This window comes from Odocoileus virginianus, chromosome 15 (assembly GCF_023699985.2).
Source record: "Odocoileus virginianus isolate 20LAN1187 ecotype Illinois chromosome 15, Ovbor_1.2, whole genome shotgun sequence".
Taxonomy (NCBI): Eukaryota; Metazoa; Chordata; class Mammalia; order Artiodactyla; family Cervidae; genus Odocoileus; species Odocoileus virginianus.
In genome coordinates this window covers 1,530,142-1,551,242 of record NC_069688.1, presented here as the reverse complement: position 1 = coordinate 1,551,242, position 21,101 = coordinate 1,530,142, and the positions used below count along the sequence as shown (strand labels likewise).

The following is a 21,101-nucleotide window of genomic DNA, read 5'->3' as shown; positions in this document are numbered from 1 at the left end:
GAGGTGGGCAGGTGGGGCGGGTTGGGCGGGGCTGGGGGGGGGCCCAGGGATGCTCACCCTCTCGTTCTTGTCTGTGCAGAAGAGCCGCGTGTGGTGTCTCTTCTGGACCACGATGAATGTGATGCCTGGCTGGTAGTCCTTCTCTAGCTTAATGCATGCCTCACGGATGGCCAGCAACTCGTGGTGGAGAACCTGTGGAAAGGAAGCAGGACATGCTTGAGGACTGTTACGTTTGGGGGCCTCTCGTTACCTTAAAATGACTCCCTTTATCATATGTACGTTTGATACATATATAAGTCTTACAGCTCCACTAGCTTGCTGTTAGCTGTTGTGATTCTGTCTCTTTGAGCCTGTTTCTTCATTTCTATCACGGAGCAAACGGCTCCCAGGTTTTGTGGTTAAATGGCTTAGGTTAGATAATGCATAAACAGGCAGAGCACGGTGTCTGGAATGTTCTAAGTGCTACCATCCACAGTGGACATGAAGGCATGGTGGGAAACACACACACACACACACAAATCAATCCAACAACTTATTTCTGGATTGGAGAGAATGTACTTAAAAACACACAAGCAAACAAACTCCACTAGTTTAGGTGCTAAGCCAAGTCCAAATCCCAGCTCCACCACCAAGCAAGCCTGTGGCTATCAAAGACACAAAACCTGTGTGATCCCCAGTTTCCTCAGGTTTAAATGGAGTTTTTCCCACAGTCAGTCTCTCCCATCAGGGAGCTTCCATAAGCCTCTTATCCTTCTTCATCAGAGAGCAGACAGAATGAAAACCACAATCATGAAAAACTAACTGAACTGATCACATGGACCATAGCCTTGTCTAACTCAATGAAACTATGAGCCATGCTGTATAGGGCCACTCAAGACGGTCGGGTCATGGTGGAGAGGTCTGACAGAATGTGGTCCACTGGAGAAGGGAATGGCAAACCACTTCAGTGTTCTTGCTTTGAGAACCCCATGAACAGTATGAAAAGGTAAAAAGATAGGACACTGAAAGACTACCTCCCCAGGTTGGTAGGTGTTCAATATGCTACTGGAGATCAGTGGAGAAAAAACTCCAGAAAGAATGAAGGGATGGAGCCAAAGCAAAACAACACTCAGTTGTGGATGTGTTGCTGATGGAAGCAAGGTCTGATGCTGTAAAGAGCAATATTGCATAGGGACCTGGAATGTTAGGTCCATGAATCAAGGCAAATCAGAAGTGATAAAACAGGAGATGGCAAGCGTGAACTTTAACATTCTAGGAATCAGCAAACTAAAACAGACTGGAATGGGTGAATTTAATTCAGATGACTGTTATATCTACTACTGTGTGCAAGAACCCCTTATAAGAAATGGAGCAGCCATCATAGTCAACAAAAGAGTCTGAAATGCAGTACTTAGATGGACTCTCAAAAATGACACAATGATTTCTGTTCGTTTCCAAGGCAAACCATTCAACATCACAATAATCCAAGTCTATGCCCCAATCATGAATGTTGAAGAAGCTGAAGTTGAACGGTTATGTGATGACCTACAAGAACTTGGGGAACTAACACCAAAAAAAAGATGTCCTTTTCATCACAGGGGACTGCAATGCAAAAGTAGGAAGTCAAGATATACCTAGAGTAATAGGCAAGTTTTGCCTTGCAGTACAAAATGAAGCAGGGCAAAGGCTAACAGTTTTGCCAAGAGAACACACTGGTCATAGCAAACACCCTCTTCCAACAACACAAGAGACAACTCTACACATGGACATCACCAGATGGTCAATATTTAAATCAGATTGATTCTATTCTTTGCAGCCAAAGATGGAGAAGCTCTATACAGTCAGCAAAAACAAGACTGGGAGCTGACTGTGGCTCAGATCATGAACTCCTTATTGCCAAATTCAGACTTAAATTGAAGAAAGTAGGGAAAACCAGCAGACCATTCAGGTATGACCTAAATCAGATCCCTTATGATTATACAGTGGAAGTGACAAATAGATTCAAGGGATTAGGTCTGATAGAGTGCCTGAAGAACTATGGATGGAAGTTCGTGACACTGTATAGAAGGCAGTGACCAAGACCATCCCCAAGAAAAAGAAATGCAAAAAGGCAAAATGGTTGTCTGAGGAGGCCTTAAAAACAGCTGAGAATGGAAGAAAAGCTAAACACAAAGGAGAAAAGGAAAGATATTCCCATCTGAAGGCAGAGTTCCAAAGAATAGCAAGAAGGATAAGAAAGCCTTCCTCAGTGATCAGTACAAAGAAACAGGAAAACAACGGAATGGGAAAGACTAGAGATCTCTTCAAGAAAATTAGAGATACCAAGGGAACATTTCATGCAATGATGGGCTCAATAAAGGACAGAAACGGTATGGACCTAACAGAAGCAGAAGATACTAAGAAGAGGTGGCAAGAATACACAGAAGAACTGTACAAAAAACATCTTCATGACCCAGATAACCACAATGGTGTGATCACTGACCTAGAGCCAGACATCCTCGAGAGTGAAGTCAAGTGGGCCTTAGAAGCATCACTACGAACAAAGCTAGCGGAGGTAGGTGATGGAATTCCAGCTGAGCTATTTCAAATCCTAAAAGATGATGCTGTGAAAGTGCTGCACTCAACATGCCAGCAAATTTGGAAAACTCAGCAGTGGCCACAGGACTGGAAAAGGTCCGTTTTCATTCCAATCCCAAAGAAAGGCAATGCCAAAGAATGCTCAAACTACTGCACAATTGCACTCATCCCATACGCTAGTAAAGTAATGCTCAAAATTCTCCAAGCCAGGCTTCAACAGTACATGAACTGAGAACTTCCAGATGTTCAAGCTGGATTTAGAAAAGGCAGAGGAACCAGAGATCAAATTGCCAACATCCATTGGATCACTGAAAAAGCAAAAAAAGAGTTCCAGAAAAACATCTATTTTTGCTTTATTGACTATGCCAAAGCCTTTGACTGTGTGGATCACAACAGACTGTGGAAAACTCTTAGAGAGATGTGAATACCAGACCACCTGACCTGCCTCTTGAGAAATCTGTATGCAGGTCAAGAAGCAACAGTTAGAACCAGACATGGAACAATGGACTGGTTCCAAATAAGGAGTGGAGTATGGCAAGGCTGTATATTGTCACCCTGCTTATTTAACTTATATGCAGAGTACATAATGTGAAATGCCGGGCTGGATGAAGCACAAGATGGAATCAAGATTGCTGGGAGAAACATCAATAACCTCAGATACACAGATGACACCACCCTTATGGCAGAAACCAAAGAGGAACTGAAGACCTCTTGATGAAAGTGAAAGGAGTGTGAAAAAGCTGGCTTAAAGCTCAACATTCAAAAAGCAAGTATTATGGCATCCAGTCCCATCACTTCATGGCAGATAGAAGGGGAAACAACGGAAACAGTGACTGACTTTATTTTCTTGGGCTCCAAAATCACTGCAGATGGTGACTGCAGCCATGAAATTAAAAGATGCTTGCTCCATAGAAGAAAAGCTATGACCAACCTAAGCAGCATATTAAAAAGCAGAGCTATTACTTTGCCGACAAAGATCTGTCTAGTCAAAGCTATGGTTTTTCCAGTAGTCATGTATGGATGTGAGAGTTGGACCATAAAGAAAGCTGAATGCCGAAGAATTGATGCTTTTGAACTATGGTGTTGGAGAAGACTCTTGAGAGTCCTTTGGACTGCAAGGAGATCCACCCAGTCAATCCTAAAGAAAATCAGTCCTGACTATCCGTTGGAAGGACTGATGCTGAAGCTGAAGCTCCAATATTTTGGCCACCTGACTCAAAGAAATGACTCATCGGAAAAGACCCTAATGCTGGGAAAGATTGAAGTCAGGAGGAGAAGGGGACGACAGAGGGTGAGATGGTTGAATGGCATCACTGACTTAATGGACATCAGTTTGAACAAGCTCAGGGAGTTGGTGACGGACAGGGAAGCCTGGTATGCTGCAGTCCATGGGGTCACAAAGAGTCAGATATGACTCATAGACTGAACTGAACTGAAAATAGAAGCGTTCCCACCTTGAAACCTACTGTGACGCCTACCATCCTCTGAGTAGCACCAGGGGTTGGGGTACAAGGATGCTGGCCCCTGTCTCTGCTCTCCCCTCCCCTGAAGAGGTGGCCCCCAGAACAGGTCCCCCAGCCCAGAGACTCCCCACAGCCTAGGAGGTAAAGCGTGGAGCTGGGACAGGCCCTGGTCGGTAAGTGCTGGACCGAACCTGCTGGACTGGCCTCTCTTGACCCCTGCCCCCGCCCCCACCACTCCTCCTGTCCTGCTGCAGGGTCCTGACCACCCCGCACCCCTCATCCCTACCACAGGGTGACCAGGTAAACCCGGGGGCAGAACAGAAACCCGAGACGCCATCCTGCAGAGGGACGGGGAAGTGCAGACACAGAGAGCAGGGCGGAGGGAGTGCGGCGGCGGCCCACCTGCTGGAACTGCCCCTCGGAGACGCCGTCGCGGTAGAAGATGATGCGGGTGGGCTTGAAGCGCGTGGACTTGTAGAACTGGATGAGCAGCTCACGCACCATGGCCGCCAGATCCTGGATGATCTCCTGGCGGTGCTGCTGTACGCGCACGGTGGCACAGTAGCGGTTCGGGTGGGCGTCCATGCTGCCCACGACCTGCGGGGCGGCACGGGGTCAGCAGACACCCAAGGGCCCGTCACGGGCAAACCCACCTTTATGCATCTTCTGTGTGTGTGGCCCTGGTGTCTATGAATGCATCCCCAAGAATGTAAGTTTGCCCAAGGGCCCTAATAAAAAACTCAACGACTGTTCAGAAGCCCTGTTCTGCTTCTCATCGGATGGGGCTGAATTACATCAGCTCAGAGGTGACCCCTGGTGAGGCTGAAAGTGTGCATAACTCCACCAAGCACGTTGCTTTCCCCAAGCCAGGTGCACGGCCACACACGGCACCCCAAGACTCCCACCCCCGGCAGTGAGAGCGTCCCCCAGGAACGCTGGCCTGAGAGCAGTTGCCTACAGGTGCCAACCAGCAGGAACCAGTGAGTGTGCTGGGCACAGGACCGCACTGGACCGACCTGCTGTACTTTCATTGCTAATCCAACAGTCACAGAGATGCCGGACAGGGTGGAACACACATGGACAGAGGGACCATGGGAAGCGATACTCACAGCGGCGATAGATGGCTTCTTCCCGTCCCCAGCAGGGGGGTGAGTGACATCCGCCCCCAGAAAGATGACAGGCTGCTGGAACACCGGAGGCCTGTGGGGGAAGCGAGTGTCAGAGGCTGTGGCTCGGGGACGCCGCCCGGACCTCTCAGGACACGGGCACCGGCGCTACTCTGGGGCTCTGCTTGTAAAGACTCCTTATCTTTCAGGCACAGACAAAGAACACCTTATGGGGACAGAGGCTCAGTGTGAGATCTGCTTCAGAGTGACCCAGTGCGGGAGACGGGGCAGGTGGCGCGTACACTGCACAAGGGTTGTCAGGTGCGGACGGCCGCTGAGGCTGGGCCCAGGCACAGGAGGGATCTCCCCGAGGAGACGACCGAATGTTTCCAAGATAATCACGCCCATAGCGTCCACGGTCTGCCAGCCGACCTTGGACCTGCGGCCACACTGCAGGGCGCCTGGCAGCTGCAGCTCTCTACCCAGCACCCAATGTCTCTGGATGCAGCCACACGTTCTCGGGGGGTTGAATGTGTCCCAGTGGGGAAGCATGGAGCTAGGCTGTTCTCCCGGGGTCTTCTAAATGCTAGCCACACTCTGGCAGTCGCCACGCCAAAGAGGCGGTGTTGGGGGCCCAGTTCTCCAACAGCTGGTGGGTCCCAGCCTCGCTGGGGGCCTTCTCGATGCCTCACCCTTCTCTCCTCCTGGACTCATGCACTGCCCGTTGCCCTGTGCCGAGCACCCCCAGGCCCCGTGGCTCCTCCTCTTGCCCACCCCCCTTCCTGTGATGGGTCCCGGGCGCATCTGCACATGCAGTTCTGACTCACACCTTGAACTGGCAGAATCACACTGGCCACTGGACACCACTCTACCCCCGGCTCCCTGGCTCGCCTTGTGGCAGAGCTCTGGGATTAGCTGAGCCCGTCTCTTGCCTCCCCGACTGGGCCTCGTGTGGCCATGGCAACAGGACTGCTCTCTGCAAAGTCACCTGCAAGCTGCACACGTCCCCCAGCCCCGGGGCCGAGCCTCGCACCTCGTCACACCTGGCGGGTCGGTGCCGTATGGCGGCCACGCACGGGCTCCCCACCACCCCCCTCCCAGGCTCCAGAGCTGTCGCCTTGCCTCCACGACCTTCCAACCCGTCACTCCCTAGGGCCCAGGCGTGGCCGGCCTTCCTATCTACACCGCACCCTGGGGTTCTCTCCAGCCTAGAGGCTCTAACTAGAACCCGCATGTAAGGAGCCCTGAACAAGCCTGTCCAGCACAGGTTCTGTCCGCTCCCCCCGCCCCCCTCATTGCTCCCGCAGCCCAGGGTAGACCAATCTAGACTCTCCTCTTCCACTCACAGACCAAACCCATCCTCTCAGCAAGCCTGACAGCTCCATCGCCAAAACACCCATAACTCTGGGTACCCCAGGCCCAGCTCCCACCAGCCACTCTCCTGGGACGATGCTGGCAGGCCTGGCCCCTCTGTCTATCCAGAGCTGGGGTTGCCTTTCAGAACAAGGTCAGTGGGGCTACACCTGCACTTGTGAACCTCCCCCCATGGCTGCATTCCCCTGGAGCAAGTGCCAGGCCCCTACAGGCTCACCCCTCAGTCTCTCAGCAGAACGACCTCCTCGCTCCCGATAGGCAGGCTGCCCCAGGGCCCTTGCACAGCCTGCACCCTCTGGAGCAGGCTGCCCCGGTGTCCACAGAGCCCTGCCCCCAGTGCCAGGTCCCCGTGAGGCCTCACCCTTCCTCTGCTCAGCCCCCAGTGCCTGGACCTGGCCTGCGGCCGACAGTGCCGCCTCCTGCTCTGGAAGGCCCATCCCAGAGCTCACCGTTGGGCACCTGGGGCGCTGGTGCAGCCCTCTTGTCTCAGGGCACTGGCTCCGCAGCTGCCACACCTCACATGCGGGACCCACCTCTGGCTGGGGTCAGAAGGCCCTTCTCCTTGGGCCGGCGCCGGTCCTTAGCGGCCCTGGGCCCCGAGACCCAGAGCAGCCAAGACCCTCGTCCTGCTCACTTCCTGCACCTGCCGAGCCCGGAACAGCGCTTGGCATAGCTGAGTAGAGCCGCCCCAGCTGCCCCATGCACGGTGGAGGGCCGGCCTCACCTCCCCTGTGGCAGCAGGATGTTGTTCACGCCGCCCAGTTTGACATTGATCTTCAGACAGAGGTTGGACAGGGTCTGCGGCGTGGTCCTCTGCACGTTCTTCATCTGCACACACTGCGTGGCCATGCCCAGCACGGTATCTCCCACACGCTTGACCTCGGCTGTCAAGAGAACGGGGTGCTCAGCACGGCTCCCCGGCGCTCCTCCGTCCACCCCACGCGCCCACCGCACATGCAGCCAAGCCCGGGACCCAGCTCCATGCCAGCTGCAGGGAATCCCCCACTGGCCCAGGGAGGCCCGCTCTCAGTCAGGGGCATTTCTGCAACTTCTCCAGGCCGACAGGGCAGTGTGTGCGGGGCCAGGTTGGAAGCCAGGCATTCAGGATGGCAAGCAAATGCTCAAGTAGTTAAAAATATAAACCCCTGAATGCTCAGTCCCTGGCCAATGCAAACCCGACATCAAAGCACTCTGCAGGCCCGCACCCCCTCCATTCTGGGCTCTCTTGTGAAGCGAGTGGGCGGGCGGCCCTGGGAGAAAAGTCACCTGCGTTTCCTCCCGCTCCTGGATGCAGAGCCCATAGGAGACAGGGAAGCCAGTCAGCAAGCCAGAGCGCCTCTCTCCCCTCTGCCCTGTGTGCCCACACGGCTCCTGCACGGGGCCTCAGGTTCCCATCGGGCTTCCAGCAGACACACTCACACCCACCTCCCCGTCTCACCATCGCTTGTCTACACCCGGGAGCTTCCCCCACCAGGGCCTGGGACTCCATCCCAGGGCTTGGTAACTTTGAGCGGGGTGGAAGGACAACCGGCTTTCTGGCAGAAAGGACTCTGATCAAATCCCAGAGGATTCTGAGATGACAAGGCTCACAAGAAGAGGGCCAAGTCCCAGACAGGAGCTGAGGACTGCTCCCGCCCCCCGAGGGATTACTGCATGCACAGTGCGAGGCAGGTCCTCATCCAGCCCAAGTCTGTGTCGGCAGCGGACAAGGCACTTGCATGGCTGCCGCGTCCCACGCCCCCTCGGGACACCCGTCTCAGGGAACAGGGCCCTCAGAGGAGGCTGCCCAGGTGGCCCTGGGCATGTGCATGGCCACAGTCAGACACCACCTGGTCTCGCTCAGACACACGCCCCTCCTGGGTGCGGCGTAGGACCAGGGTTGGAGCGGCACCAAGGCCTACCATAAACAGGGGTCTTCCCCGGCAGGATGACCACCACCAGCTGCAGGCCAGCATACGTGTTTTTCAAGTGCCGGAACATGGGCTCCACGCTGTCCGCCCCCTGGGCGTATTTACAGAAGCACGGCTGGCCCTGGATGGGCATGCCCGCATCTCTTGAGATCTTTCTGAGCTGCTCCGTGAAGGACCTGTAGGAGCAGAGTTGTTACATGAAGAACCACCCAGAGTGCCAACGATCCAGACCCCAAGCCGTTTTCACTGAGCTTTGAGTCCCTGCTGAAGCCCAAGACAAGGTTGTTTCAACAAGACAATGCACGGAGGTGGCCTGCGTGCTCAGCACACAGGCCCCTGAAAAGTCACGATGAAACAGGAGATGCCATGTCATGGCCCTGCTGCCCCCACCAGCTGTGACCCTCCTGGGCAGCAACGGGGCCGTCCTTTTAAAGTCGGGCACAAGCAGCTGCCGCTCGCTTGCCCACAGACGCCGAGCACTGTCAGGGCAAGGGGAGCCATGAGCTGACTGTCCCTTTGGGTTCCCCCGGTTTATCCCACACACACAGCTTGGACTCGGATGACATGGTCATGGGAGAAAACAAAGAGCCCACGGTTACGAGCAGCGCCAGCAGCTGCGGCGTCACAGGCGGGGCCCGGGAGACAGATCCACAGCTTCTATTTTAAGCGCAGGGTTACAGACATCCCAGCCTTTTACAATAAAGCAAGGACAGGCCGACCCACCCCACCAGTTAGCGCCCAACCTCCAGTACATCAGTGCAGTTAAAGAAACCCATGAGCGCCTACGCATCTGTGCCTACGCCCACGAGTGCACCTGCCCTGGGGCCATCTGGCTCCAGAAGAAATGACACAAGGGCCCCAGACAGAAGCGGGGGAGGCGGCCTGAGACCAGACTGTACACCCCGGTCCTCCCCACTCTGCCAGCGGTGCAGGAGAAAGGGCTCCGGCCCTCAAGCCAGCTCTTCAGAACACTGAGAGCCGCAGCTCCCTGGGACCAAGGCCCGCTCAGATGCCCACCAGCAACTCTCAGCTCCATGGGCCCCCCCTGCTCCCGCCCAAGGGAGGCGGGAGGCACACACCTTCCATTCTGTCAGGTCTTGGCTGCTTTCAGAGTCTGACACCGGGTCAGGCTGGCCTGATACAGAAATATGAATCTAAAGTGCTTTAAAAACAGTGCTAGTTCAGTGAAGACAACTTTCTCCTTTGCCTCTAGTTTGTACACTTATTGGGCCTGGCTGTTAAAGAATCCACCTGCAATACAGGAGACCCAGGTTCGATTCCTGGGTCGGGAAAATCCACCGGAGAAGAGATAGGCTACCCACTCCAGTATATTTGGCCTTCCCTGGTGACTCAGCTAGTAAAGAACCCGCCTGCAATGCGGGAGACCCCAGTTCTATTCCTGGGTAGGGAAGATCCCCTGGAGAAGGGAACGGCTACCTACTCCAGTATTCTGGCCTGGAGAATTCCATGGACTCTACAGGCCACAGGGTCACAGAGTCGGACACAACTGAGTGACTCTCACTTTCACCATACACTCGCTCCTCATGTACTGTTTTGTTTCTCACATAAGCTGCTGCGCCTCTGCACACTCACTCCTACAAGTCTGAGAAGCAAAGCTCCCCCTTCCTGAGCAGGCCCACCCCGGGCAACGCCCTCGCCAAGCCCCGCCCTCCCCCCAGAGCCCCGCAGAGCAGGCCTCCCCGCGGTCCCCACACCCCCCCAGGCAGCCTTACTTGAGGTGCACCTCCGTGCACTGGCGCTGGGGGGCAAAGCAGGCGATGGCCCACACCTTGATCTCAATGCCCGTGTGGAACTGCTTGTTCCTCATGTCCCACACGCCCTGGACAGGGGTGGCAATTGCCTTATTCTGCAAATGGCGAGACGTTCAGAGTGAGGAGAAAACAGGCCTCTGACCTGGATTTTGTCACTGTCCCCACTGCACCTGGGCCCCAAGCAGAGGGCAGCTCCTGAGGCTGAGGGCCGAGCCTGTGTGCAGCCTCCAGCGCTGAGCGGCCCCGCATTGTGGGGGCCTGTGGGGGCCACCAGGTGCTCATAGGAGGGCCGGACGGATGCACAGACCAAGGATGGAGGGACGGAGAGGTGGGGTGGGGGAGGTGAACTGGGTGGAGGGTTGCTGGAGGGGGGACAGAGGGATGGAGGGGGCGGGAGGGAGATGGGAACGGGTGGGCAGGTGAGCAGGGAGGGCCCAGAGCCCCACCCACCCTCACAGGTAGCCTGGAGGAACAGGAAGGCCCCCTGTCTCAGAAAGGAGTTTCTAAGGATTTTCCCTCCTCCAGGACCAGCCAGGGCAGGGCACGGAAGTAGGGTGCTTCTCCCAGCCCGACGCCTGGGGGTGGACCAGCCGGTGGGGACCGAGTCACAGCCCCCTGTGCCCTGTTCCCCACTGCCCGCCGTTGTCCAGGCTACTCCCATTGGAGAACAGAAACAACAGATGATGCATCCGCTTCATTCTGTCATCTCTCCACCAGAAAGGACCAGGTCTCCATGCTGACTGTCGCCTAGGGAACCTGTGAGCTGCCTCCAAGCGAGGCTGGAGTTGGAGGGGTGGTGGGGAAGGGCTGCTGGAGGGAGCGGGGCCTGTGGGCCTGAGGCCCCGAGGGACACGGCGTGTCTGAGCTGTGGTTGTTAACTCTGTCTTTCACAGTTTTATTTTTCTTACTGAAGTGATACAAGGATACGGTAAAAATCAAACATTACAGAAAAGAATGTTTCTGTTTCATATGTTTTCCTAAACTGGTACCCTGCTCCGGCCAGCCTCCTTCTGTGAGAAAAAGAGCCACCACCATGTGTGGGCCGCTGTCAGACTCCAGACATCAGGGAACGTTTCTGGGGGACATTGAATGTGTCTGACAGGACAATGCGTAGGGTCGGTGATGAGAAGTGTTTGCTTCCCAGAAAATGTTTAAGAGATTTTGAAAAGTTTGTTCATTTAGAAGCATGAGAAACTTCAAATCCTTAGGACTCTAACATTCCTGCAAGGTTAAAGAGCTGTTTTGTTCTCCAGACACCTCCTGCCTTCACTAAAAACGCAGGGTCTGCAGTCCTGGCTATACCAGGACTCACTTCCTCTGTCGTGCGAAGGGGAATCCGCCTCCCCGCTGGGCTGCAGGAAGGTAGGAAGGTGCCCCAGGGCCAGTGTCTGGGCTCCCAGGCACACAAGGGGGCTGACAAGGAGCCAGGAGGCCTCCTGCAGAGACTAGGGAGCAGCCCCAAACACCCACAGCCTGGGGGGCGTACCCCACCAACAAGGGACTACCGAGCAACCCTCTGAAACAATGAGGGAGCCCTGTGTCAAACGCACTCCAAGACCTCCTTGTGATCTAAGAGAAAAGTAAGTTAAAAAGGGGCAAGGTATAGAACTGTATTTAATACATTGCTATGCACACAGGAAGGAGTGAAAAAAAAAAAACACGCATGGATAATCCTCAGGGTGATTTTACAAAGAAAACTGCCTCCTGGGAAATCAGCTGGGATGTGGCGAAAAAAGAGGTATTTTTCCCTATAATTCTTTGCATTTTTTGAACTTTTAATATTTTTATACATACAACTTGCATTTTAAAATAAGAAAGGGGAAAACTTGCAAACAAAACAAAATGAAAGCTTGCCCCACTCCACCAGGTGGAACAGTGTCAAGTCAGGGGGAACGCAGATTCCCATGGGTGCTCCCTAGTGGAAAACACCATGACTTTTGCTTTTCTCTTCCTTTTTGGGGGCCATGCAGTGTGTAAGATCTTAGTTCCCTGACCAGGGATTGAACCCAGGTTCCGGCAGTGAAAGTATCCAGTCCTAATCACTGGACCACCAGGGAATTTCCAAAGTTGTGACCTTTGAAGTTGCGCTCCACCTCCCCCCGCCTACCCACCACCTTTTTGGAGAAAAGCCCAGGAGAAAAGAATTTCTCATGAGCCCTACAGGGCTCAAGGGTCAGGATCATACTGACCAGAGCCAGAGGTCAAATGTGCAAAAACAGAATTGTGCTCGTGACTAAGCTGAGGTACGTGTTCCCAAATACCACCCAAACAACAGTTAGAAAGCAGAGAAGCAGCAGGGAACTGGTGGGTAACAATTCATCACTGACTGCGTCCCCCTCACACAAAGAACGGTGCTTTTGAAAGTTTGTGGGATAATAAAGTTTACCTTTAGAAAAGTAAAAGGGGGACTCAGGAAACTTTAAAGGGTCAAGGAAACCAGTCCTCTACGAAGCCCAACAGCTGTTACAGGTTCACACGGGAGCAGGAAGGACTCTACCTGACCACGGTCTACACCTCTGGGGGCAGGGAAGGGGGTTAGAGCTCTACCTGACCACGGTCTACACCTCTGGGGGTGGGGAAGGGGGTTGAACGCTCTTGCTTCACTGTCAGCATTCCGTCACACACTCCCAACACCCACAGGACAGCCCCGCCCAGCCCACCACCTACCCTGCCCCCGTAGAGGATGGAGGGCGGCTGGAGGACCCGTCCGGTCACGTCTGTCATCTCATCTTTGACCATGATTCCAAATTCACGAACATATGGATCTGTATTGAAACTGGCACTTCTCATCTTGAAAGGGAAGAGAGAAGAGGCTCAGAGTCGGGGGGCGATCTTTGCTTCCTTCCAGAAGCCACATCTGCCCAGAGCATCAGGGTGCCATGCCTGGGGACCCTGTCCCCACACAAGGCCTGCACCGGCGATGGGACGCTCACCAGCTTGCTAATCTCTTCCTGCCGATCGGGGGCTGACCTGGCAGTCGCTCTGATCATGGTTGAGGTCTGATTGTCGGTCAGCTTTTTTATACATCTCTGTCCCGCCACTATGTTACAGACCTGTGAGGAAACGTGAGAGCTGGGTCAGCAGTGGGCTGGGGGAGCGGGCGGGTCTGGGGCTGAGCACAGACCCTAGTGGGGTGGGGGGGCGGGGATATGTTCCTGAGACCCACTAGCAACGGCAGCCCCGAGGAGGCCCTCCGGTCCACAGCAGAACCCCCGGAGGAAACCCGGTGTAACACAGACACAGCCTGGGAACTGCGTGGGGGAAAAAAACACAGCCGCAGGGCGGGCGGGCCTGCGTCCTCAGCATGGGTGTGTGGACCCCATCCTCAGACGGGGGCGCGGGGGGGGGGGGCGGGGGGCGTAGGCGGGGCTGCCTGGGAAGGGACACAGATGGGAAAAACCCAACCATGGCCCAGATGTTTGAGCCAGTGGGCAAGCACGGAGAATTAAAACACTAACAGAAAACAGTTAGAACTCGGGTCTCCATTTCAGCGTTTGATCTTTTCCCAGGCAAGGATTTTTCAAACCAGAGTGGATTTTAGACTTCCTGTGCCAGGGGCCTGCTGGGCACACACACACATGATCCCGACCTCCACACGAATCCTGTGAGTTACCAAACCCATCTTATTAATGTGGAAACTGAGGCTGGACCACGTCTGTGAACCTGCCCCAGGTCCCACAGTGGCGGGAGTTACAAAGTTTGGGCCCAGCCCACAGAGACAGAGGGCGGGGGCTTGCCTCCAGGGGAAGGTAGGTGTGTTTCTGCTCCTGTCCGACTTGTAAACACGGGAGGTGGGGGTAGCGCAGAACCAGCTTGTGCCTGTCCTTGAAGTACTGGGCTACCGTGCACTCCACCGTCTGCCCGCTCTCCTGCTGCAGCGGGAACCTAGGAGAGAGAGAGACTGCTCAGGCTCAGAGCCCGCCCCGGGCCCCACACAGCTGCTCACGTAGCCTTTCTGGGTCTGTTTTCTCAGGGATGAAGGAGGTGGAGGGGCATCCAAAGCATCTCTTGGGAGTCAAAACCAAACCTCGCCCTCTGGGTCATCAGGAACATTTCCAGAGTCGGAAAGGGGAAAATACCCCCACACCAACAATATGCAGTAATCACAAGAGACACCTACATCTAGGGGACATGGAAAGGATCCAGACAAACAAAGACAAAGCCGGGAAGAACGGTCTGTGCGCGTCCCAGCCCCCCTCGCACTGACTCCGAAAGTCGTTCACAGGCTGCATGCTCCAAGAGCTTGCCCCAGAGAATCTGAGACCTTCCAGACAGGGCAGCAAAAGGGATAAGCTGTGTCGGCTTGGGCCTCTGCGGTCACACAGGCTGGGCTGGGGCCAAAGGTGCCGGGCACAGGGACCAGGACACAGGCTCACCGTGGCCACCTGCTTCACGGGGCCCTGGGCGCCCTGCTATAACCAGTGCCCAGCGACACACCAGGCGCTTCTCCTGGAACGACTACGAAATAAACTAACAAGTCCTCACTAGACCCAGGAGGCCTCCAGGTGGGGTGCAAGGGGCCACACGGCTTAGGCATCAGGGCACCCGTGAGGCCAGGACACCTACTACCTCGACGGGGACCCCACACTGCTTGTGATGTGATGGGGCACCAGGCATAGCCCGAGTCCAGTGAACACTCATGCCCACTACCCCCTAGGCCCCTGCTCAGTGCAGAGGGCTGGAAGATGAGCCCAAAAGGCCCTTGTCTTGCCGATAATATTCAGGGAAAACTGACGAGGAGTCCCCTCACCCACCCCCACCATATCCCATCTCACCCCCACTCCTGCCCCAAACACGAGGAATTTCACAATTTTATCCCACGATGTGAAGTATGGAATCGACTAAGCCAAAGGCATACTTCCAGAAGTCACCGTGCAGAGTCTGGACTTTGAGAGACAGAGGAGGCCAGAGCTGGGGGGAGTCTGAAGGGACCCGCGTCCGGGGGCTGGGGGAGTCTGGAGGGACCCGCGTCCGGGGACTGGGGGAGTCTGGAGGGACCCGCGTCCGGGGGCTGGGGGAGTCTGGAGGGACCCGCGTCCGGGGGCTGGGGGAGTCTGGAGGGACTCGCGTCCGGGGGCTGGGGGAGTCTGGAGGGACTCGCGTCTGGGGGCTGGGGGAGTCTGGAGGAGTCTGGAGGGACTCTCGTCTGGGGGCTGGGGGAGTCTGCAGGGACTCACGTCTGGGGGCTGGGGGAATCTGAAGGGACTCTTGCCCACTGGCTGAAGGAGTCTGAAGGGACTTACGTCTGGTGGCTGGCCGGCCGCCGGGTCACGTTACACACACGGTACTTCCTCTTCATCTGCCCGCAGTGCGTTATCTCCACCTTTAGACCTGAGGACACAGAGTGGCTGGGCTTCAGCATCAAGACTAGGCCTGACCTCTCGTGACATCCCACCAAAGACCATTTGGCTTTCAGGGGACCCTCACCCGCAGACCCACGCTGAGGGCCTGGGGCTGGGTCATCTCACCCGCAGGGGTGCCCCCTGGCCCAGGGGTGGTGAGGCCTGAGGCCTGTGCTCAGAGACAACGGACGACGGGGCTCCGCTGAGAGCGTGGTGTCCGCGCCCACGGCCTGTGCTTCCTGAGGGGTTATTCTTAGCAGAAAGCCCTGCTGCTGGCCTCTGTACACCCCCGGGAAGGACAGGTGCCAAGGGCCGGGCTCCGAGGCGTTTCCAGCAACCAGATGGCGGGCAGGAGGACCCAGCCTGGCCACAGCGCCCTGGACTGCACTTCCTCAAGTGGAGACCAGGCTTGATGTGTACAGACACCCCAAGTGGTGAGGAGCCAACGTTCTGGAACTTCTGAGACGCTGGTTATGTCCTGCTGCAACCCTGGGCCGCTCTCCTCCACGTTTGGATGCCACGGGCCATCCTGTCCCCGTGCTGATGAGTCTGACATCAACTGCCCCCACCTCCAAGGAGAAACGTGGGCCCCCTCAGCCATGCGCCCCTCGGGCCTGAGGCAGGCAGCTGCTTACCTTTGATTTCTTTGGTAAACTTGACCCTTTGGGAATCTGTCAGAGGTTTCTGTTGTTCTTCAATACTTTTAAAATCCAAGACTTCACAAACAAACTCAATGACTGGCTGTGCCTTATAGAACGCTGTTGCCGAGACTGTGGGCGGGAAGAGAAGAGACGGGAGCACAGGTGTGACTGGATCGCCTGGCGCAGCCCCTCCCACGGCGGAGCCCCCGGCAGGCGGGAGGGCCCCTGGCCTCTGTGGCCCCTGCCCGTGGAGCGGACCCGCAGCGGGGACCCACGCTGGGGCATAGGCTGCTACTGCCCACTCCAGCCAGGGCAGTGCTAGGTGCTGGTAGAGGCTAAGGTCACCCTCTGAGAGTAAAGCTGGGCTTGACGGCCACAAGCCGTGGGTTTTCTGGCAGTTTCTGACCACCTCCTGGCCTCCCATCTCGCTGAAGTTTATCCAACACAGGGGCAGCCGGGAGCCCCCACAGCTGCCTGAGCCACCACCTGGGGAGTGGGCCCTGCAGACTCTGACGGTCGAGCCTGAGCGCTGCTGCCCTTGCGCACCAGCAGGTGAGGGTGGAGCTGGCCTCAGGGGCCTTCCCCCTGAACCCCACCCTGGCACCAGGGCTCTGCTTACCGTCGATATTCAGCATCATCTTCCAGAGAGAAGGCCGGACAGACTGATGGAATCCAAACCACACCTCTCGGCCCCCGCCCAGAGGATTGGAGCAGCCCTCGGATGCCGTGAAGAAGGAGCGGCCCACGGGGGTGTACCTGCAATGGGAGCCTCGTCTGGTGGTGCCAGCAGGCACGCACCCTGCGGATGTCCCACATGCGGGGAACACGCGGGAGAACACCCGCCGAGAGCTGAGGGCACTTGGCCCGGTCCTGCCTTCCATTTCCCATGGGACCCTCCCACCTCGATGCCTTGCCTGCAGCCAGCACTTCACACCTTTCTCCGGCGGAGGGTGGGGCGGGGCAGGGGTTCAGGTGACCACGGTCAGCCAGCTGGACAGGCCCCACCCGGGCCTCAGGGCCTCTGGTGCTGAAGGCCAAGGACCTCTCAGAGACCAAGCCCCCGGGCCACGGCTGTTCCACTCAGCTCCTCCACAGGGTGGAGAGGGAGACTCTGAACTCAGACTTTGTTTGGTGGTAGTGGGTCTATGTGTGGAAAGATCCACACTCCTCCCGTGGCCAATTCCCGCCGGGGCTCAGAGCTGGAGGCCCCCACACTCTCAGGGCAGCGGTCAGGGACTGCGGCATCGCTGAGGGTCCCCAAGGGAAGACCCCACTGCCTGCAGACGCAGCCGCCAACCAGGACACACAGCCCGCTCTCTGCCTCCCCACAGACGTGCTCATCCTGTCTCTTTCTCCACTCTTCCCAAAGACTTTCCTCCTGATGATAAAAGTAACTTGGTGATTAATTCAAAGCAATTCAGGGGCGGGAAATCACAGCAATTCCTGCTGCTCATTTAATAAATGGATTTGACATTTTGGCAATAACCCTTAAGAGTTGTGTTTTGTTTTTTCACCTACCTACCTTCCCCCCTAGCAACAGTTTCAAGCAGTGACAGACTACATTTGGGGGTGGGAGGGGACCCTTGCCCTGAGGGACAGGCTGCTCTGTCTGCAGAAGAGCAGGGCCCCCTGTAAAAACCCACCCGGCCCTTCAAGGCGCCTCCTCTTACACTCACATCTTAGAGATCTGGTGGGGGCTGGGAGAGTGCAGTTGGGAGGTTCATTTCAGTTTCAAATGTTCCCTCTTTTACTTAATCATTCAAACAGTTCCAGGGGTCCCACTGTACGGGACACATGTAGAAGGAAGAGACGACCCCGGGAGAAGCCCCAGCTCCCGCATGGGGACCCGTGCAACTCTGAGCCTCCGTCTGGTCAATTACAAGCTGTCCCAATTGTCCCGGCAGGTTCAAATGTGCTGATTAGTGGGGGAAAAAACCCCACGGGATAGAGCCAAAGTGGGAAACCTCCACGGTCCTGAAAGGCTCCTCCATGTGGCGCAGGCCAGCTGAGCACGGAGCTGGAACACAGGCGTGCGGGCACCCGAGAAGTGGGACCGCGCGCAGGTGCCGGGTGGAGCGACTGTGCCCAGAGACGGGGAGTGTGTGCCTGTCTCGGGACACAGGAAGGGGGTGAGCACAGCTCCCGGGGAGGCCGGGGCAGTCACGCTTTCTCCGGTGGGATGTGCTGTGTGTGCCTGACTGAGACCCCGCCAGCTCATGTTCCTGGCTGGCGCTGCTGCTGCCCTAGCCCTATAAGCCCGTGTGTGTCACCACCATGACCCCCAGGCCCAGCACATTCTGGGAGAGCAGATTCACATTCTCAGGAAACAGGGGCACTGGAGGCAGACCCTCCTGCTCCTCCAGCCCCCACCCCATGGGTGGTCCTCACCTCATGGACGGCAGATGCCTCATGACCACATCCAGGGCCTGGATCGTCTCGAAGGGGACGCTGGGGAGCCGCCCCGAAAGTGCATCGTGTAACGCCTGTAAGCTCACGCAGGACACCCACTTGATGGACACCTTGAAGATGCGGTCCTTCCCTTCTCCCGGCAGCGTGACCTCCAGCTCCACCTGGGAGGGGACCCAAGCACACGGCTACTCACGCTTCCTTCTGAGGAAGCCAGAGTGGGGAGCCTCCACAGCCCTGAAAGGTGCCTCCCTGTGGCCAAGCCAGCCGAGCACTGTTTCCGTGCGAGTCTCCCCACCCAGCCCCACTCAGCTCCTCCACAGGGCGGAGGGGGAGATGCTGAGCGCAGACCCCGCTTGGGGGTGGTGGGTCTACGTGTGGAAGGATCCACACCCCTCCCGGGGCCAGCTGGCTTCCAGAACGCCCAAGATTAGGGAAATTCAGCCGGTCCTTCATCCAGATGTACAGGGATGGCAATGCCCGCCCCCCAACCTGGAGGTCCCATGCCTCCCAAGCCTGACCAGATACATGGTGGCAGCCAGAGCCAGTGGCCAGCACCGCCAGGGGCTGGGGTGGCTTCTGAGAGAAGGGAACCCCAGGACAGGGAAAGCAGGATGCAGGCACAAACAAAGCTGCTCTTGGGACAGAGGAATGGAGTGTGGGCAGCTCTCTGGGGGTCCTGGGCAGTTTATTCTTTCTCCGGTGGGACTGAGAAAACTGCAGTGGATCTGGGCAGGGGGGTTCCTGTTTCCTGAGTCTCTGAGTCCATAAGCTAGTTTTGCAGTGAATAAATCACGAGAACGAGCCTTCTCAGAACAGACTCGAGATAAAACAGAGCAAGACACTGACAATGATGGAGATGGACGGACATTCCCAACCTTCCTGCTGGATTAGACTTGTCGCTAAGGGAGACCACAGTGACAGGAGGATGTGGATGGTGGTGGATGGTTTGGCCCCGGGCAAACAGGTCATGACACTGTTGGAGGGCTGTCTGTGCCCACCTGAGCACAGAAATGCCGCGGGACCAGCATCACGAGGGCCAAGAAGGCAGAGAAAGCAGCTTTATCCACCACCATTAAAGGGAAGACAGGGGCTGGTGTCAGAGGCCCTGCCACTCACATGTGATGACTGGGGGGCTCATTCGCACTCCCTTGCATCACCCCCCCAACGCCTGCACTATCCCTCCGCTCAGCCCCCAGCCTCGAGGAGCACTCCCTCTTGCACTGCCACCCCCGCTCAGGTACCCCAGAGCAGCAACCAGAACACATGAAGACCCGCACGCCTAGGATGCACGCAGGCCCCAAACTGTACACGGCCTGGGCTCCGGCCAAGGATGAGCAGAGCGTGAGAAGGAGCTCGTTCTTCCCAGCGGACGGGTCTCAAGCACCTGACACTGAACAGAAGAAGCTAGCCACAGAGGCTGCTACGGTAAGATGTGTCTCAAGACAGAGGACATGTTAAGGGCGCGCACACAGCCGACGAAAGCCGTCAAGAGAGCACCAGCTTAGCCTGAGTCATCAGGACGGGGGCTGTGGGGGCAGCCAGGGGAGGTGTGAGTGCGGCTGGCAGAGACCCGCATGCGGCTGCAAAGCCTGGCCAGCAGGTGGGCGGGGCCTCACACCTGCTCCCCTCACACAGGACGCCAGCGGGCACGTCACGCCCGCTGTGCTCTGGAACTGGTGCTAAGTTAGATGCCTGTTAAGGTCATTCTTCAGAAACGTCTCTGTAATCCCACCAAGGCGGGATTCGGAGGGGCATTTCCCTTCAGGAAGAGGCCCTCCTGTTTTCAAGTGGAGTCCAGACCAGCCTCCTCTCGGTCCCCGGCAGAAAGGGAGCAGAAGCAGCTCCATGTTCTGCAACATCCTATGTCAGACACGCCTCAAGAGGCTGCCCTCTGCAGCCTGACCTGCGCAGGGGGCTCCTCCAGGATGCCATCTGCAACGCGGGACAGCGGGCGGCCCCCGGGATCACAGATGCCGTGCACACGAGGGCACCAGCGCACGGGAGCCGTGACCAGAAAGACGCCTCCCGCCACCTTCTCACCATGGGCAGTCAGCAGAGGCACCACCACAGGCCTGGAAAAACGGGAGACGGCCCCAAGGGCCGACCTCTGTGGACAGACGGAAGTCACACGCTGGGTCCTTCCTGTCTGCGCATCACCGGGATGACAGAGCAGGGTTCCGCCTGGAGCCGCCCTGGAGGGTGGAAGGAGCACCGGGGGGGCCGGGAGCACCGCTCACCCAGACGTCTATAGACCCACTAGGGGAGCATCATGGGCAACAAGCGAACACACTCCTGGCTGCAACTCATGTCATGTCCCTGCTGAAGAAGAGCAGGAGCGACACCTACATGGCGAGCAGCCCGCACAGCTCCCCGGTCTCCTGCACAGAGAAGGGAAGGGCAGGCCTGGCTTGCGGGGGGCTTTCAGCCAGCGTGGGATTGGCACGGAGGAGGGAGGGCTGGCGGGAGAGATGAGGAGTGGAGGGCAACAGCTGCCCGCCCAGGGTCAGGGCCCCGGGCACGGTGTGGAC

General features: G+C 56.9%; 1 protein-coding gene across 4 annotated transcripts in view; it reads right to left on the bottom strand.

The window, feature by feature from the left end:
- The window catches only part of AGO2 (argonaute RISC catalytic component 2), an 84,089-nt gene that overhangs the window by 9,505 nt on the left and 53,483 nt on the right, over positions 1-21,101 (bottom strand). For all 4 annotated transcript variants that reach the window (XM_070476945.1, XM_070476941.1, XM_070476943.1 and 1 more), the window contains 13 exons: positions 18,553-18,734; positions 16,784-16,920; positions 16,159-16,293; positions 15,425-15,512; positions 13,919-14,066; positions 13,115-13,234; positions 12,849-12,971; positions 10,143-10,276; positions 8,401-8,585; positions 7,224-7,383; positions 5,129-5,219; positions 4,422-4,616; positions 58-192 (listed from right to left, as the gene is read on the bottom strand). In XM_070476945.1, coding sequence (XP_070333046.1) covers positions 58-192; positions 4,422-4,616; positions 5,129-5,219; positions 7,224-7,383; positions 8,401-8,585; positions 10,143-10,276; positions 12,849-12,971; positions 13,115-13,234; positions 13,919-14,066; positions 15,425-15,512; positions 16,159-16,293; positions 16,784-16,920; positions 18,553-18,734 — 1,833 coding nt within the window. The remainder of the gene's footprint in view (positions 1-57; positions 193-4,421; positions 4,617-5,128; positions 5,220-7,223; positions 7,384-8,400; positions 8,586-10,142; positions 10,277-12,848; positions 12,972-13,114; positions 13,235-13,918; positions 14,067-15,424; positions 15,513-16,158; positions 16,294-16,783; positions 16,921-18,552; positions 18,735-21,101) is intronic.